Genomic DNA, 19379 nt, shown 5'->3' with positions numbered 1-19379 from the left:
TCGTAGAATTCTTATTGAATCCTCCAAGTCTTTTTTTTTGCCATGAACTCTATTCCTTTTTCAAGGCGTTTCCATGGTTTATGGTCCTCCAGAAACTCTAGGCCAAGAATGAGCTGATCCACTTCTTTTCCTGGAATTCCACAGATTTGAACTTCCAATTCTCCAATATTTATCAATCCTTGGTAAGTTCCTTTTTCATGTTGTTCCAAATAGTAAATCGAGTTACAAGGGAACTGGTTTCGAAGACTTGTAATATCGAATACTATTTTCACTTCTTTCCATCCTTCTGGAGATCTAAGTTTTTCTATTATAGAAAACTCCTTTTCTTATGGTGGAATTTATTGAATAGGAGATTTGTCTCATCTCCTACTTGTCATTCGGTTTCCTTGAAAAGATAACCTTCGAGGTTCTATTTTAAGGTCTCTGTATAGAAACGGTCTGTCTTGAATTTGAATGTCTGTTTCCTGAATTAAAGGAAACTCGATTCTTTCTGGGTATATTGCATTAGCAACTTTCCCAAAGATCTCTGGAATTTCAATGAACTCATTTCTAATAAATAATTCAGAATGATGAGTATTAGAAAGAGCATATGAAATTTGATATGTAATAGAATATGGTCTATTACCTTCCTTCATTAGTCTCTTTTCCTTGAAGTTTTGATGCAACGTCAAGGCTCGACTAAAGTCTCTGTCAGCTAAATTGTAGGCTATTCTTGGATAGATAACTCCTACAATTTTTTCTGCACAAAGATTTCCTGAGATAGTACCCAGGACAGCATCTTGAATATTCCCCATTCTTTTATCGCATACTACGAAATCTATGAGTGAATCTATTCCTTCTTTAAAAGTTGCCTTGATCATTATTTGGATTGCTCCAATATGAATCCAAGACATCGTCCTTGCCACCTCACCTTTCAACTTTTGCAATTTCTCTCTTATTTCTTCAAAAGGAATTAATTGCATCTCTATTTGATTACTTGTTAACTCCATGGGGATTGCTATTTCCCTCCTGGATACTTTGTAAATCAAATTATGTCTTCTTTGTATAAGCCCTAGGTTGCCTAAGACTCTTTCTACTTGTCCTGCCGAAAATCTCTGGTACTTTTGTAACGTTGGATTTTCTCTCATAATCCTTTGGACCATATTATGAGATATCGTGGTTTGGCTAAAGAATCCAGCCAAACTTTCATGTGTTTCATGCCGAAACACTTCTTCTTTATTCTGATTCTGATTCTGATCCATCCTCAGAATCTTCTTGACTAAACAATATCTATTCTTCGTATATGCTTTCATCTGAGGGGATATCCTCAAATTGATATACTTGGACTAGATCTTGAAAGAAGACCGCATCATCCATATCTGGTGTTGCTTCAAAGAGTTTAACTCCTTTTTTCTCGTTTTCTGGACAATTTGTAGATATATGTCCTCTTGCTCACATGTCCAGCAGTTGCAATCCTTGAAACTTTCACTTGCTCTTATATGAGTTCTTCTGAAAGTTCTTCTTTATGGTGTTCTTCCCCCGCTTTGCGATGAGCTTGTTACTGGGGATGTTCTTGTAGGTCCACTTCTTCTTCCTGACCTATAAGATCTGGCCTTTTGTTTGGACCAAAATTTTCTTGGTTTCCAAGAACTTCTCATTCTTTTATTGTAGGGATTACTTCTGAATTTCTTCCTTTTAAATCCATGTGATCTGTTTTCAATGATCGTTGGAAGATCATTATCTTTACAACATAAAGGTGTACGTTTATTTATACCCCTTATTTTCTTGTAGTTCTTCTGTAATGCTGTCATATGGCACCATTCTGCCAATTTTCCTTTCAAAAAGGACGTGCGTCTTGCCAAAGTGTCAAGATGACCTGGAACGTATTCTTTAATCAGCATTTCTCTCCAGGGACTTGGCATTTTTGCGAAAAATAGCTGAATAGCTACATTTTCCTCGACTCCTGAATTCCATCTGTATTTAGTGAATAACATAATGTATTCATCAATTAAACAGATATCATGTAACTCGAGGCTATACAGAGCTTGAGTATATCTTCTCTTTCTCTCTGTATCTTGATTGTTGAAATAGTCTACCCCTATGAATTGTGCTTTAAATAGGGTGGCCATTCTTTCTCCAATTTCGCTGAGGGATTCTCCTACTAAGATTGATTCCTTCGTATCTTACATAGTCATCTCCCAAGCAATCTTGACAGATCCCATTAGACTCATTTCTAGAAGTTTAATGAATCCTTCTTTATTGATATCTAATGTCCCTGCTGCAATTCTCATAGCTGACGTCCAATCATCTATAAGATCTTCTCTGTTTTTGAAGTCCAAAACATCAAGGTTTAACATAACCCCGTAAGGATGTATTGGATCTAAAACAGTTTTTCCGTAAGGAGTTTGATGGAGTGGGATTTTACTCCTTCTTGATCTGGTTCCTGCTGGATGTGAATTTTCTCCAACATGAAACTCACTATGTGGTTCTTCTGTTTTAACCACATATCTTGGGGGATTCCCTATGGGTTGTTCACCCTCAGGGGGAGTTCATTTTTAGATCTACTACTTTGATATTCGCAAAAAAATCCGCGAGATCTTGTAGATCCTCGAGATTTAATCTCTCTAAAGTAGTCATCAGATAGTGTTTTTTTCTGATACTGCTTTTATAAGATTAATCATCCTTTCATCATCAGTTAAAGGTTTTTGAACCATTTTGGTTTTACCTTTCTGATGTAACAACGGTTCGGTACCAAACGAGAGTGGTAACCTTCCTCCTGTATTTCCTTTTCTAGAACCTGAAGTTTGTTCTAGATTTGTGATTTTAGTTTGAAGATCCTTTAGGATTACAAGAATTTCTTCTTGTTTCTTAAAGATTCCTTCAATCTGCCGAGGTATTTCATACAGCTGATTGCTGTAATATTGTACCGTCTTTTGAATTTCTCTAAGATCTCCGGAGAGTTTAGAGGAATCTGGGGTAATTTCTAAAAATTTAGAGTTAGAAATCATCTTTCTGCCGTAAGTAATCTATTGTGAACAGATTAATTTGTTTATAGGATTTTATATAAATAAAATCCTCTTGATTCATCTCTTCGTTTGAAGTCATCTTTTGTAAAAAATATTCTCCTCAACAAAGAAAAGTATGAGTTAACGAATAATATTAAGTCTGAATATTTAACCTAAAGCTCTGATACCATTTTTGCGGATGATTCAAGTACCATAATTGAGCACAAACAATGCATAAATGAAGTACATAAATGCATAAATTGGGTACAAGAATTAAACATTGGATTTGACCAAGTTTGGTGGTCCTAGAAAGTTTTAAGAAAGAATTTTTTTATTGTAGGGATTTATAAAAAAAAGTTAGGTTTGAGTTTAGAGATTTATTCATAATTGACTCTTATATTATTTCGAAAATTGATTTTTTTTTCCCGTACAAATTATATACGGTCGCCATTGTCATCGGCGCATGCGGTTCTGATGCACCAAATAATTAAGGGTACTTAAAGACATATATATATATACACACAAATTATTGTATATGCATGTGCGTGTGAAAAGAAAATAAGGAATATTGGCATACATTTTACAAAATTAAGCATTAATATTAATCCAACTACATGTTTTAAACGATCCCTGTCTGGTCTGTCTATTCTTTGAAGACTTGAGAAATGGGTAAGAAAGACTTTGTTGGTTTGTACTTAATTTGTTAGGCATACTTCAAATAAATAGCAATAATTAATATATTTAAACAAAAAGAAAATTAACCATTTAAATTTTTTTTTTAAAGACAATAGAAAGAAAGAAAAATAACCAAGTTATGATACGATAAAGAAATCGTTCGTCGCGTCTCGATATGATATCTTATATATCATTCATTATTATTCGAAATGAGATTCGAGAATAATTAGCCCATTTTGATTCTTTCAGCATATCAGATTGGAGACTGGGATTTTTTTTTAAAATTTTTTAAAACATTAATTTCAGGTTAATGGATTAATAATATTAATGAAAGAGATTAATAAATAGTTGATGGAATTCTGTGGGATTCCAAAGGGCCCCGTTGAATTGGCGAGTGATCCTTTGGGATATACGATAAGGCTAATGCTAATACTATTCATATATAACTTAATTAGATGCGGAGAATGGATTCCTTGTAATAATTTAACAAATCATATATATATATATAATATTATGTATTACGTCGTGCAACCATTGGGATCCTCCATGGGCTCATCCAAAATGTCAACTTCTCACACTATATAAACAACTCTACCTAGCTACATTCCTCTATCCTTCATCACCAATCGCTCATTTAATCAACTCAATATTAATCAACGTACCCTCTTCCATATATTCACATTATAATAATTTAGTAGCAAATATTTCTTGATCATCAAGAAATTAATTAAAATCAATGGCGGATATGGAAGGGTCTCCTGGAAGCTCCATGCATGGAGTTACCGGCAGGGAGGCGGTGCTGGCATTCTCGGTGGCATCGCCGATGGTGCCGACTGACACGACGGCGAAGTTCGACTTGCCGGTGGACTCGGAGCACAAGGCGAAGAAGTTCAAGCTATTTTCCTTTGCCAACCCTCACATGAGGACTTTTCACCTGTCTTGGATTTCTTTCTTCACCTGTTTTGTGTCCACTTTCGCAGCTGCTCCACTGGTTCCCATTATCCGGGACAACCTGAGCCTCACCAGAGGAGACATCGGAAATGCTGGGGTCGCCTCGGTTTCCGGGAGTATCTTCTCTAGGCTTGTCATGGGTGCGGTCTGCGATCTTCTGGGACCACGTTACGGCTGCGCTTTTCTGATCATGCTCTCTGCCCCGACGGTGTTTTGCATGTCTTTCGTGTCGTCGGCTGGCGGGTATGTGGCTGTTCGTTTCATGATCGGCTTCTCCCTGGCCACCTTCGTCTCGTGCCAGTACTGGATGAGTACTATGTTCAATACCAAGATTATCGGGACGGTGAACGGGACAGCGGCAGGATGGGGGAATATGGGAGGAGGTGCGACACAGCTGCTGATGCCTTTGCTGTATGAGATCATCAGGAAGGCGGGATCCACTCCATTTACAGCCTGGAGGATCGCATTCTTCGTTCCGGGTTGGCTTCATGTGATTATGGGTATTTTGGTGATGACTCTGGGCCAAGATTTGCCTGATGGCAACTTAAGTGCTTTGCAGAAGAAGGGGGAAGTTGCCAAAGATCAATTCTGGAAGGTGTTTCGCTATGCTGTCACCAATTACAGGACCTGGATCTTCGTACTCCTCTACGGATACTCCATGGGAGTTGAGTTGTCTACCGACAATGTCATCGCCGAGTACTTCTACGACAGATTCGACCTCAAACTCCGTACTGCCGGAACCATAGCAGCCACCTTCGGCATGGCTAATCTGGTTGCTCGCCCATTCGGCGGATACGCGTCCGATGTTGCAGCCCGAAAATTCGGGATGAGAGGCAGACTCTGGACCCTATGGACCCTACAAACTATGGGAGGAGCCTTCTGTTTACTTCTAGGGGAGGCCAATTCCCTTCCTGTGGCCGTTACCCATATGATCATATTCTCTATCGGCGCCCAGGCAGCCTGTGGAGCAACTTTCGGCATAGTCCCTTTCATTTCAAGAAGATCCTTGGGCATAATATCTGGCATGACTGGAGCTGGAGGAAACTTCGGTTCTGGCTTAACACAACTGCTCTTTTTCACCAGTGCCACGCACGACACAGCCGTCGGCCTCAGGAACATGGGGATCATGATAATGGCCTGCACTCTTCCCGTCACATTGGTTCACTTCCCACAATGGGGTAGCATGTTTCTTCCACCTTCCAAGGACGTCAAGTTCACCGAAGAAAACTATTACTCCGCCGACTACACCGAGGATGAGAAGCAGCAAGGGATGCATCAAAATACCTTGAAATTCGCTGAAAACAGTCGATCCGAAAGGGGGACACGTGTGACCTCGGCACCAACACCGCCAAACGCCACACCAAACTATGTCTGATATATGTGTTTTCAAGTATAAACAATCAAACCTGGATTAGTTAACTACGTGTGAGAGTGAAATATATGTTATGGTTACACATATGGAATTATGTTTGATTCCATTTATTTATTTTTGTGAGAATAATTACCATAATTCTGCTGCCGGCTGGACATTGGTTGAATTCCAACTACATTGTTGGAATCAGAGTTTTCATTACTTTCTACCAATCAACTACGTGCAACCTTTCATTCATTCTTTCTTCTTCTTTTTTTATAGCACGGAAATCCGCAGCTCAATGCTCTAGCTTGCACAGATAAACCTCTTGCTAATGTAATACACACTCGGGTAAACGGTACGATAAGAACTCGATCCCCAAAGTATATAACACTAAAAAAGTTGGAAAATAGTCGTTTGAGCTAGATTTCCCAACAATCCACTACGGCAGCACGAAACATGTTTCCATCGGCATGATCTGAAAATGTTTCCACACATAGAATTATCAGTTTGGACACATTATGGATGCTTGTCCCCTTAAAAGGTTAATTGCACGAGGTAAATCCTTGCTTAAAGAGGAATGATCAAGAAAAGGAGTTACCTACTTTATTTCATTATGTAATTTGATTTTGATCCGTAAAGGTCATGACTTTGGGCTAATTTTGATTTCCATAGTGAATGTAACAAAGGATTTTTTCTAATAATGGGAATATAAGTAGCAAAAATTTGATGTTCATTCGAAACTGCACAGTATATATTGCAAGAATCTTCTCCCCGGTTTCTGAAGAAAAATATCATCACCTGGATCTGATCCTCATCAAAGTGTACGATCAAACGACTAAGTGATCGAAAATTGTGTACACGGTTCTTAATTTAAAATGGAACCACCGGCTTCAAAGCCGACTCTGAAGTCTGAACTATCATAGGATGTCTCCTTCTAGGAGCCCAGCTTCCCACTTCCACCGCAAGTGCTACAGGATCGACCCGAGGAGCATTTCGCGCAATAGCTCCACTTTTTTGGAAGCCTGCCAACACACTAGCACATATTAACAAAACGTTTTTACGATAACTTGATGAAGGGTGTGAGTAATCCGTGTTTGACAGCATGGCACGGTTTACTGCTATGCAATTCGATAAGTTTGAGTTGCACCATCACTATCGGCTGCAATTTTTATCATACAAAAGCAATTCATTCCTACAGAAGGTTCAGAAATGTGAACAAGAGAACTTGTCGTACCCTGCTGTGTATCTACTCGCCATATTTTTAGCCAGCAACCTCGCTTTCTCAGCACTTCCATCAGACATTTTCTTGAGCATGAATCCTTCACCATTGCATTCTGAGCAAATTCCTGAACCTCCACAGTCCTCACATGTGTTTGTGGGAGCCTGCTTGTTTCAAAATTTAAATCCAAGGAACATTTCAGGGGAAAGAGAAAAACTTGGACGGTAAGAGTTCCGTTTAATTTGTGTTCATGTACCTCCGCTACATCCGAAGTGTTGGTTTTTCGCCCAAGAAATGTAGCAGCAGCAACAGCAATTGTGGCTGCAATAGTAACAGAGACTGCTGTTTCTGGCAGCGCATGCAATGTGCTTACCGATCCTCTGCCTCGTGTTTTCACATTACTATCATATAGAGAACCATCATTTAGCTGGATTTTGTGAGCGGAATTTCCGGCTGATAAACAGAGATGAGCTGGATTTTTAATGAAGGCTGTGAGTAAACAAATTACTTTATTAACTATACAAACATATTAAATAAATCTTGAGAATTAATCCAAATAAAATAAAAAAGAATATGGTCAGACTATTCGATTCAAAGTAAGATTTGAAGTAGATGAGTTGGAGATTATACCATATTTGGCACAGAACTTGCCCTAAAATACAATTATGCGTTAGAGAGGTGTGCGAATATTCGGTTACCATTTAAAAAACCCATCCCCATACATGCACTGATAAGCAATTCAATTGGTCCAGGCTTATTTTCGATATAGCAACGAATAAAATTGTATGAGAAATTTTCAAGGTCTAGCAGATACAAATCATTAGCATTTTTGGAGCCGCAACTGCGCAAACAATACAATTGTTGCTCAAACCAAAAACGCTGCCTATAAATTTAATCTAATGGGTATGGAAAGATATATCGTCTCACGTGCCAACCATACAATACAAGTCCTTTCCGTCCCTTGCTTATGGCCTTATCAATGGAAATGAAACATAAATAGATAGAAGAACTTTTACTTTGGGTGAAACAACTTTTGAGGCCCTTCACGAAATATAGAAGAGTTGGCACACGATTATGAGGGCATGAATTTTCAAATTCTCCCAGATGCTTACAATATAGTTTGGATCAAACCCTCTTCCGATCAGTAACCAACTCTTTTGCAAATGATTTCAGTGAAAATCAATCAAACTAGTACACCGAAAACTAAATCATAATGTTCTCACGAAGCCAACAAATTTTGTCATTCATTTTTAACAAGTCTTTGCTCCTCTAAGTCTGTTCATTTATAATAAGAGCATAGAGCTAAATCCTTCTAACAAAATTTTCCCCGGAATTTCCTGCTTAAAGAAACCGAATATGCAAAGTCCCCAGCCTCCAGTTCACATTAAAACTCCGTCCCCCATATCTGCTCTTGCTTAATGCACTTATTTAACAATCATTAAATCCAATGTCTCAACTTCACACCAGTAAACCTATAAAAGTAAATGAAACTTTCTCCTAATAAATTTGCATCACTTTGCCAACTCACATCTATGAATGATATAAATGTCCTATATATATCAAATCAAGAACTTAATGCATAAAACCAACCCCATAAATTGTTCTTCACAACCAATTCGGTGCTCCCTCAATTCGCCATTAACCTCCAATTTAAGACACAGTCCCTTAACAAGCAAAATGGGATGTTCGAGCCAACTGAAAGATTCCAAAGATTTGAGTTGGGTAATTGTTAGTGGCCCTCAAAAAGTTCATTATCTCGTTTCAACCAAACTATAAATCAAAATTCAGTTCATTCTTATGATTCAACCCAAAATAAATTTAAAAAAAATACCCATCAAGAAACCATAGCCATATACACTTCAATATCCATAAATGAAGCACAAAAGTCGTAAATATTGCCTTTCTTCTCATTAACTTCAGTCGGGTCGAAAGTTTTACTGAACAAACAAGGGGTTCCTCTTATCATTAAACACAGGGCGTAAAAAGAGTAAATCTTTGAGTGAATTTGCAACCACTAAACCTACCTCCATCATTTACCCGCATTATATGGATAACAGTACGCTTTGCAGTTTTCAGAAGCCAAAGGGCCCCTCGAGAAAGTGGGAAATATATGAAAATTGCAAGATTTATTGATGAATTTTAAGAAAAATTTGTGTTCACGAACTTGCTGTAATGGAAGGAGACGACCGATCGAGGAAGAGTCTGCAAGCTTAGTTCCATTAGAGCTTAAAGAAAAAGAATGGGAAAAATATCGATGCTATATCATACAGGAAAATTTTGATATAATTAAAAATATAATATTTAATTAGAATTATAAGATATAAAATTTATTCAACCAGTATTTCGATACATAATATTTTCTTTTCTTTTTCTTTTTATGGTAAGAGGCTAGAGCTTGTCATATTATTTAAGATGAAGATGAAAAAGTCATTCTTAAGTCTCCCCAAATAAATTGGAACGAGGAAGAAATAGCAAAACAAAAACAAAAACATGATGTGCAATTTCGTTCGTTGATCTTTTTAATATTTGTTCGTTTTTTTAATTAGGTAATTAAAATTTATTTGGAAAAAAATGTTAAATTTTAATTTCGTATATTGATTTTTTTATGCAATAACTAAATTAACGAATAAATTTATGAATTGTTTAACAACTGATATTGATCTTTGCTTTTTTTAAAACTAAGATTTTTATATTCTCAAATTGTTTTCAAAAAATTGATGATAATACTAAAGCAAATTATAATAAAAATATGTTACGTTTATTTATTTGGAGATACTACCATAAATATGGATATATTTGTAGTCGGGTAATGTACGGACAATAGTCACAAGATTCTCGTAGAGTAATGTAGAATAAACTGTAACTAACCTTATAAGCAAACATATCATTAGAAATTTAGAACAAAAACAAAAACAAAAAAATAATAATAAACTTTTTTTGACCAGTGTAATGAATCAAAATACAAGCAATAATCTTGAAATAGATAGAATTTATATATGTGATCATATGGTTCGACCAATTCATACTTTGTGTCGTGAAAAGTAAACGTTTAATCGCATGTGTGCTCGCTTTCGTCCCATAAAGTATATATATATATATGTGCTTCATTTCTTGTTTCGATTATTATTGGGGAAGAAAATTGATTCACATTTTCTTTTTAAACTCAACCCTACCCGGCGTGTGTACACACAAAAATATCACCAGTACGTAGTTGTAAATGCATTATTTAATTGGATTTTTAAGGTTGAAATTTGAAATATATTTTAATTCATATAAATGTGTTACAGAAAACTCACGATATTCTTGCCACCAACTCATGCATGCTCACGTAACCATCCATCCATCTTTATAAATGAGGATCTCGGAATAATAATTAAATGAACAAAAATATAAATAATTTTTTTTTATAGATATATACAATTTTATTACTGCGTATTTATCTTACTATATTATTATAGTGGAGAGCTTTTAATTAAAAAAAATTTAATTAATTGATGAAGTTTGAGATGAAATTACGATTATATCCTAACTTAATTTCCAAAACCCAAAATTATTAGACAAATTAATCATTTTATATGGTCACATTTTTTTTAGTAATTAGATTTTATCATATTTAACAGAATGACACTTGTTATATATCTTTGATTGTATTTTAAAATTTTTAGATTAGACAGTTATCTCTCTTAAAATTTTTGAATATCTAATTCATGAGTTTTAAAAAAAATGAAAATTAATTAATATAAAAATATTTATATTGCACACGCAAAGATGTGTTGCAGCCTGCGGTCACTTGTATGAACTAAATTTGTTGGTCATCCATCAAATTTAGTTGCCCTGTACGAAGCTGCCTCTCACGTGCCTATTTAAGTCTCCTATTCACCTTTTTTTTTTTAAACTCGCCCACCCGCCAAATAACCATTAACCATCCACTTTGCCCCACACACAAAAACAAAATGCCTACAAATGTTGTTTACATTACATTGATTTGTCTCAATTTTCTCCTGCCAATCCATGTTGCAATGGCTAGGCACTTCCCGATACTGCCTAGTGCACCATCCACCGCTAGATATTACGTCGCGGCGACCTTCTTTTCGCGTCACAAGGGACGATCTATATCGCCTAGCGCACCCTCGACTGCCACGCATTACATCACGATGACACCGTTTTCGAGTCGCGGGGAGCAACCGATATTCTTTCACGAGAGGGACGTGAAAGATTGCCTGCCGAAAGGGTTGAGGCGTTCGTCCGCGCCTAGCCGGTTCGTGAACTATCAACCACTTGGGTCATTCAGGTGTTTTTCGGGTGGAGGGGCTTCTCGGATACCATAGCTAGCTAGCCATGTTATGAAGGTGAGGTTTTTGGTGATGTTTGTACAATATTTTGTTGTCGAGGGATTGGAGGAGATATGAATAAGAGGTAGAGGGATTGATTTGCGAAGTTGGGACTGAGATTTGAGTCTCAGATTATTAATTGTTGTATTTTTTTTTCATTTTTTCTTCAATTATATCTTAAATGAAAAGTATAGTTTCTAGCTATATTCCAGCTGGTGTGCTTTGAATCAAACTTATGCATGATGATAAATGAAATGAGATGGCTTTTGGATCAAATTACGCAATTTATATTACGTATACATACATGCATATTGTGTGCGTCGCGAGAATACATATACATACATATATATAAATCTTTCGTGAATTTCTTTTGTTATTGTTTAGACTATTGCTATGCTACAACAAATTGTAGTGCGACAATTTTTTTTTTTTTTTTTTTGAGTCGGTGGTGATATTCAATGAGAATTATTGAGAAGTCATTCATATAATAATAAAATAAAGGGTACTGCTATGTGTACATGGAGGGCTACACATTGGGTTACACAATACACATGAAATTACAAAATTATCCTTCCAATTGATTTGGAAAAAATCTTTCCAAAATTCATTAAGGATATTTATGTAATTTCAAGTGCAACGTGTAACCCAATGTGTAACCCTATATGTACATGTAGCATCACCCATAAATAAAATAACAGAAAAAGCCAACGGTGAGACTAGGAAAAATTAATCTATGTTGGTTTATGTTACACCATGAGACATACATCTCATTTCTTTTCAGATGTGCCCCAAAATTTGGAGAAAACACAAAAATGGGAGTATTTAGCATAGAATATCTTTATATAATACCCACCAAAAAAAATTACCCCGTAAACAAACAATTATTTCTCTGTTTCTCCTCGGGAAATTTTCAATTCTCATCCTCCTCGGGAAATTTTCAAGTTCCTATAGATGAGAAAGAAATAGTAACTTGAAAATTTTAATGTGGGAGGATGAGAATTGAAAATATTCAAAGCAAAAACAGAGAACACAACAGGTTGCCTCATAAACAGAACAATTTTTTTTTTGTTTTTGGTGTATATTATATACACCAAACTAGGGCTGTAAACGAGCCGAGCCGGCTCGCGAACTTTTCGAGCCGGCTTGAAAAAATATTCGATTCGGATTCGAATTTTCGAACTCTAGCCGAACTCGAGCCGAACTCGAACTATTATACGACCAAACTCGAGCCTAAAATATTATGTTCGAAAGTTCGCGAGCCGGCTCGCGAACCTTTATATAATATTTTATATAATATATATTATATAAAATATTATATAAAATATTATATAATATATATTATAAATAATATTATATATATTATATTATATATAAATAATATTATATAATATATTCTAACCGAACTCGAACTCGAACTCGAACTCGAACTCGAACTCTCTATCGAATCGAACTCGAGCCGAAAATAAAAAAAATTCGAGCTTCGAGCCGAACTTCGAATATCTCAATTCGAACTCGAGCTCGAACTCGAACACTAAAATTTTGCTATAGTTCGACTCGATTCGGCTCGTTTACAGCCCTACACCAAACCAGTTACCTCATAAACAGAACAATTCGTTCTCTATTTTAGCTTTGAATATTTTCAATTCACATTCTGTCACGTAAAATTTTCGAGTTCCTATTTCTTTCACAGGTATATCCGTCCTTTTGTGGTCGTTCATCCAACTAATCTTGATTATAAATTTTTATTAATACAAAGACTTTGTTGAATCCGGCGCGTTGGCAAAAAATATCGACACAGTTGACCAAAATCGCGAAGTAGAAGTCTACCGACCAAATCCAATTTCAATTCAAAGTCTCGAATACAAATTTAAATTACCAAATAAAATGTTAATATAGAATCACAAGCCAGACAACCAAAGGGAAGCCACCAGTAAATGCCCTAGTATTCTAACAAAAGAAAATAATTCAGAGACATCCTGGAGTCCACGAGTATAAATGATCGAGAAAAGTAAACTAAGTGTTAGTTTTGTTGTCACTGGCTCCCGGTGAAGCCTGCAAAGACATATTTTTCGAATTTATAGTCACTGAAGGGTAATATCTCAGACTCGGGAAGTTTAATTATACAAGTCATCTTCCTCGGCTCCACTAGCAGAGGCTGCAAATGGGTCGGATCCAGATGTCGCTCCACCTCCTGATTCAGCGAACCGGAACTCTGTTCCAAATCCTCGCGACTGCTGCAACGTCTGCGCGAATGCTAGGTACTTGCGAATATCAGCATCACTCACACTTCTACGAGCATATTTCATGGACTCCTCGAAATGTGCAGGCTTGATTTCTGAAACATCATCAACCGCATCCTCATCCATGGAATCGGGATTCTCTTTTGCCTTCCTCTCCCTTTCTATGTCCTGAGATTAGCAAAGTTTAGTTGTCTATAAATTTAGATGCATAAAAATATAAAATCATCACAACTATCGATCTCTATTCAAACTGATAACTAGCTTTGCCAGCACAAATTATGTAATGAAGTAAAAGCATAAAGTACGTAATGTTACGAAATAATCTAAAGGGTAATTAATAGCCTCCATCGGATCTTGTTTCTTTCAAAGTGAATCTAAGTACTTCAGATTTCAGCACTATGTGGAATTTCTGTCTCTAGTTGGTGAATTCGTATGAGAGTTAAAATAATAGTGGGAGTTTTCTGCAAAAACATTTGTGCCTCCATGTCACCATAGTAGCAAAAAACTCAAAAGCTTTCATGATTTTTTTTTTATTTAAGTTTTTCCAAATACAGCGGATAGTTTGACATTCAACTGAAATACTAATGAAACTAGAAACTGAGGAAGAGAAACTGGTAACAAAGATACCCAACTTCGCAATGTGTTTCAATTTCAGCAAAATTAGCATGAGAGGAAAAATAAAAACCATCACCCAGTATCACCTCGAGAAAAGGATTTTAATCCAGTTGGATGGTGCACAGGAGAGGAGGCCAATTATATTAATAAACAGTAAATACCACTGACCACGTGTTAGAGAAATGTAAAGAAAAATATAAAAGGAAAAATAATCAAAAGGGTGGTGGTGGGGATAGAAACGTACTTTCTCAATGTTCTCTCTTATGGCATACTTGCATGCCCGCTGACATATTTCCGTGATATCTGCACCGCTAAATCCTTGAGTATACTTGGCAAGAGCTCGCAAATCAATATCTTTGGAAAGTGGTGATTTGCGGAGGCAAGCTTTGAAGATCTGATGGCGTGAATCCTCATCTGGCAGTGGGATATATATCAACTGATCAAGACGACCAGGACGTAAAAGTGCTGGATCAATTATGTCAGGTCTGTTAGTAGCCCCAATTATGAAAACAGTTTTTTTAGCATTCATGCCATCCATTTCTGTTAGAAGTTGGTTGAGGACTCTATCAGCTGCACCTCCAGCATCACCAACACTACTTCCTCGCTGCAACAATACAAGGGCACGGTGCCAGTAAGACAAAGTTTCTATTTTTTACGCAAATATAAAATACAAATGCATGCAACCAAAGGTAGTGGTTCCTTTTTCTTCTTTGTTCATCCTGATTAATGCTCAATATGCCTATTGCAGATTTAAACTTCTGAACTTTTAACTAAATAATTAATCAACAAAAGTTGAAAATAGCCAAAAAGGAAGATCTTGATAACTAAATGTACAACTTAAAAGGGTATATAACCTGAGTTGCGATAGAATCAAGCTCATCAAAGAAAAGGACACATGGAGCTGATTGCCTAGCTTTGTCGAATATTTCACGAACATTAGCTTCACTCTCTCCAAACCACATGGTCAGCAATTCAGGCCCTTTTACGCTAATGAAATTGGCTTGACATTCATTTGCAATCGCCTTTGCTAATAGAGTTTTGCCGCATCCAGGTGGCCCATAGAAAAGAACACCCTTAGATGGTGACATGCCAAATTTCTCAAACTTTTCTGGATGTTCAACAGGATATTGAACAGTCTACAAGATAATCAAGGAGTTAGAAGCAAACAACTTCGATAAACATATCATTAAATATGGCATATGAAACATGACTTAAAGAATTTTATAACCTCCTGAAGCTCCCTCTTGACATTTTCTAGGCCTCCGATGTCTTCCCAGGACACATTGGGCACCTCAACAACCTTTCATCAATTATAACGAACATATGCTATCATCATAAAGTTCATTATAGTGACGAGCACAGACTATATAACATACAAGACAGAGAGTACTTACTGTTTCCCTTAGAGCAGAAGGATTGCTAGTTCCAAGAGCAGAGTGGAAGTGCTCATTTGTTACAGCCATGGAGTTGAGTATTTCGGCGTCAATTGAATCATCCTCCAGATCAATAACATCCATTTTCTCTCTGATGCACTGAAGTGCAGCTTCAGTACAGAGAGCTGCAAGGTCGGCACCAACATAGCCATGAGTGTCTTTGGCAATTCTCTCCAGGTCAACCTACAACGCAGCATCATCATTTCAAACACATAAACTATATTCAGAGCACCAATATAATTGGATTCAAGAGTCTAGGTCTTTACATCATCAGAAAGCTTCATGTTCTTGGTATGAATCCTGAGAACTTCAAGTCGACCAACTTCATCTGGAACTCCAATGTCTATTTCCCTGTCAAACCTACCAAATCTTCTGAGGGCTGGGTCAATACTGTTTGGACGATTAGTTGCTCCCATGACAATAACGTGGGAACGGGATTTTAGCCCATCCATAAGAGTCAAGAGCTGAGAAACAATCCTCCTTTCAACTTCACCATTTGTTTTCTCACGCTTAGGTGCTATTGAATCAATTTCATCGATGAAAATAATAGACGGGGCATTTTTCTCTGCCTCCTCAAATGCCTTCCTCAGATTGCTTTCACTCTCTCCGGCCAATTTGGACATAATTTCTGGCCCATTAATTAAAAAGAAGAAAGCACCGGTTTCATTGGCAACAGCCCTAGCAATTAAGGTCTTTCCAGAACCTGGGGGTCCATAAAGTAAAATTCCCTTGGGTGGTTTCACACCAATAGATTTGAAAAGTTGGGGATGCCTCAGAGGCAACTCTACCAATTCACGAATCTGAGCCATCTGCTTCCTAACACCTCCTACATCATCATAACCAACCTCATCCAGCCTATCTTCATCCTCTCGTTTGACAGGCTCTCCTTCACAGAAGATCTCAGTATCGGGGGCAACAACACAATACTCACCTGGATCAGTCTCAATAACTTTAAATTCCACACTTCTCATCCCCCCTCTCACAAGAAAATGGTCGCCTTTTCTAACAGGGCGATAAGCTTCCAGAAAGTAAGCTGCATAGATTATTCTGTCAGTCAACAAGACTCCACGAAAATGCATGCAACAAAAAAATTGTTCCATTACACCAAATGAAACATGCAGAACATAGAAAACGTAAATCACGTATAAGTATTACGTTTTAGGTATGTTTCAAACAGATCTCCAGTGAGGCCCTCTACTGTATCATCCAAGGGTAGTACATGAACACGTTTTCCATATTTAACATCAGGGCACTGGTGCACAGACACAACATCTCCAAGCCGGACCCTCAAATTTGTGCGTACAACCTTGTTCATCCTTATCTTTGGCTCTTCACATGCATCATCAGCAAGGGCAATGCAGATTGTATCCTTCCTTTTCTTACCCTGGAAGCAATTGGTAAGCGGATAATTTAGCAATCTAGTAGCCAAAATCTATTTTGGCCAAATAATTAATATGGCACACCACATTCAGTGATAAACCATATACCAATGCACTTATATAAGATTCACTGTCTTTTTTGTATTTTTTTCTCTATAGTATATTCATGAAACAAGTTGGTAGCTTCCTGCATATAATTATGGCCATCTCATAACCAGAAATGCTATGATCCACCGGTGGATCTGGATGACTGGACCATTCATTGGGCATGAGGCCCCACAAAATGTGTGGGCCCAAGCCCAATGCACGCTGGATGCTACACCGGATCATCCGGTCTAGCAAAGCATTTACCTCTCCATAACACCAACGCAGAAACACGTGTCAGATATCCTCAGATGCAACAATGGAACTTCTAATCTAAACCATGTCATAATAATTCAAGCTATTATAGAATCTAACCCAATAAAACCAATTTATAATTCGCGATCTAACTTAAATTCATTCAGGAATCAGTATTTCATGCAGATCAATGACAAGACGATAAATTAACCAAATTACCAGCACAAACTTCTTTTCCCTCCGGCAATGATGGGATTCCGATTTAAACAACGAAATTCTCAATCAAAGGCAAGCCCAACAACAATACTTACATCAAATCGACAATATCTATGTGTTACATCCACGAATCAATAATATATAATTTTTTATTAAAAAAAAAATAAAGAAGCCTAATCAATCTCCCACTCATCAATTAAAAGATATTGAAAAGCAGAGCCCTAAGAAAGTAAGAACCTTGATCAAAATAGTATCCCCACGAAAAATCTGGAGCTTTTCCATGGTGGCGGGGTGGAGAGCTACAACAGAGTTGTCGTCATTGACCGCCTCGTCAACGATCAGCCGATTGGCCGCCTTCTTCCTCTCCAAAATCGCCGTCGAGAAGTCCTTCTTCCCACTTTTTCTATCCAAAATCAACACAAAAAAAAAACTCAGATTTCCGCCAAAATTTCAACCCAAAAAAAGAGAAATCGGATTCCTCGAAGTAAAGGAACTGAAATGGCGAGGAGTCAACGAATGCTCACGAATCGGATGACTCGGCTTGATTACTCATCCTCTGAGCTACTTGAGAATGTAGAGTTGCAGCGTACGAAGAATTTTATGAATAAACTGAAAGAAAGAACACCACACTACTACGTGTAATGAAAATTTTTAGCGCTATTCTTCTTCAAATTACGTGATTATCTTCCCTAATTATATCTTAATTTTTTTAAAAAAAACAACTCATTATCCACGTGATAATTCTACAAATAAATTATTGTTATAAATCATAAAATAATAAGAGATGAGAATAGAGAATTCATGAGAGAAGAGAGAATTCATATGAGTCAATACAGGTGCAAATTTCATTTAACTCAATCACCCATGTTTATAGGGAAAGATTACAAGATACAAATCTGTACAAATATTATTTTTACATATTTATCTTGATCACATATCTTTAATAAGATAATCATCTATAATAATAATATATTTATAACACCCCCTTAGATGATTATTTGCACAAGCAATCGATTCTTCAAAATCCCCATTTGGCAAGATGTATATCTGAGAACTTCATCGGGACTCAAGTGTTGCCTCGTTAAAACCTTGACAGTAAAATTCCGTGCGAAAAATCTGAACGAAAAAAAAAAGAGTACAGCAACATATACTTTCTTTGGATGTCTTCCCGACGATAGATGCGCCTCGTTAAAACCTTATTAGGAAAAACCCAATGGGACAAAATCCTAATGAAGGAAAAAAGAGTACGACATCTCGAGATACTTGTTAATTGCCTCATTAAAAACCTTGTTATGAAAAATCACGTGGAAAAAATCATAGACAAGGGAAAAACAGTACAACTTTGATTCCTCCCCCTCTTGCAAACATCACTTGAAATTATTAACTCTTAATATTTCAATTTTATGCACTTATTTTCCAAAAATTGATTTAGATGCTGATTTTGTCAAATATATGGTACTTCAAGACCAAATATATCTTCTTCTTCAAGTTGACAAAAACAATATTTTGAGCATCAAATCCTTCGAGGATGTTTCTATATGTATCACCATCAAATCAGTGCATCCACGATAAGTGCAAATATTTTCTCATAATCCGTTTGAAATACTTTGAGAAACTTTGCTAATATTTGCTCATATTGCCAC

At 36.7% G+C, this 19379-nt stretch overlaps 3 protein-coding genes across 8 annotated transcripts; 1 reads left to right on the top strand and 2 right to left on the bottom strand.

Annotated features, from left to right (window-relative positions):
• Positions 1 to 4263: 4263 nt before the first annotated feature.
• Positions 4264 to 6136, top strand: LOC140881404 (high affinity nitrate transporter 2.4-like). Its single transcript, XM_073286691.1, has one exon. The coding sequence runs from the start codon at positions 4396 to 4398 to the stop codon at positions 5983 to 5985; it is 1590 nt and encodes a 529-aa protein (XP_073142792.1). The 5' UTR covers positions 4264 to 4395; the 3' UTR covers positions 5986 to 6136.
• Positions 6137 to 6685: 549 nt separating this feature from the next.
• On the bottom strand, positions 6686 to 9471 carry LOC140881405 (uncharacterized). Of its 5 annotated transcripts, none has more exons than XM_073286692.1 (4): positions 9352 to 9471; positions 7440 to 7672; positions 7199 to 7347; positions 6686 to 6986 (listed from the first exon to the last, which is right to left on the bottom strand). In XM_073286692.1, exons 1-4 carry the CDS (start codon positions 9401 to 9403, stop codon positions 6899 to 6901), a joined length of 522 nt encoding a protein of 173 aa, XP_073142793.1. In that variant the 5' UTR covers positions 9404 to 9471; the 3' UTR covers positions 6686 to 6898. The 5 variants fall into 5 exon arrangements, with proteins under 5 accessions (XP_073142793.1, XP_073142794.1, XP_073142796.1 ...); XM_073286693.1 differs by having other exon boundaries at positions 7440 to 7654; positions 9352 to 9457; XM_073286695.1 differs by lacking the exon at positions 9352 to 9471 and adding an exon at positions 9208 to 9341.
• A 3867-nt stretch (positions 9472 to 13338) lies between these two features.
• On the bottom strand, positions 13339 to 18389 carry LOC140880942 (cell division cycle protein 48 homolog). Of its 2 annotated transcripts, none has more exons than XM_073285842.1 (9): positions 18261 to 18389; positions 17974 to 18139; positions 16958 to 17186; positions 16069 to 16835; positions 15764 to 15985; positions 15598 to 15669; positions 15224 to 15505; positions 14614 to 14973; positions 13339 to 13922 (listed from the first exon to the last, which is right to left on the bottom strand). In XM_073285842.1, exons 1-9 carry the CDS (start codon positions 18287 to 18289, stop codon positions 13629 to 13631), a joined length of 2421 nt encoding a protein of 806 aa, XP_073141943.1. In that variant the 5' UTR covers positions 18290 to 18389; the 3' UTR covers positions 13339 to 13628. The 2 variants fall into 2 exon arrangements, with proteins under 2 accessions (XP_073141943.1, XP_073141945.1); XM_073285844.1 differs by having other exon boundaries at positions 18251 to 18359.
• Between the last annotated feature and the right edge of the window lie 990 nt (positions 18390 to 19379).

The sequence above is a fragment of the Henckelia pumila genome, chromosome 2 (assembly GCF_033568475.1).
Source record: "Henckelia pumila isolate YLH828 chromosome 2, ASM3356847v2, whole genome shotgun sequence".
NCBI lineage: Eukaryota > Viridiplantae > Streptophyta > Magnoliopsida > Lamiales > Gesneriaceae > Henckelia > Henckelia pumila.
The sequence above is the reverse complement of the archived record's forward strand: the minus strand, read 5'-3'. Positions and strand labels throughout refer to the sequence as shown.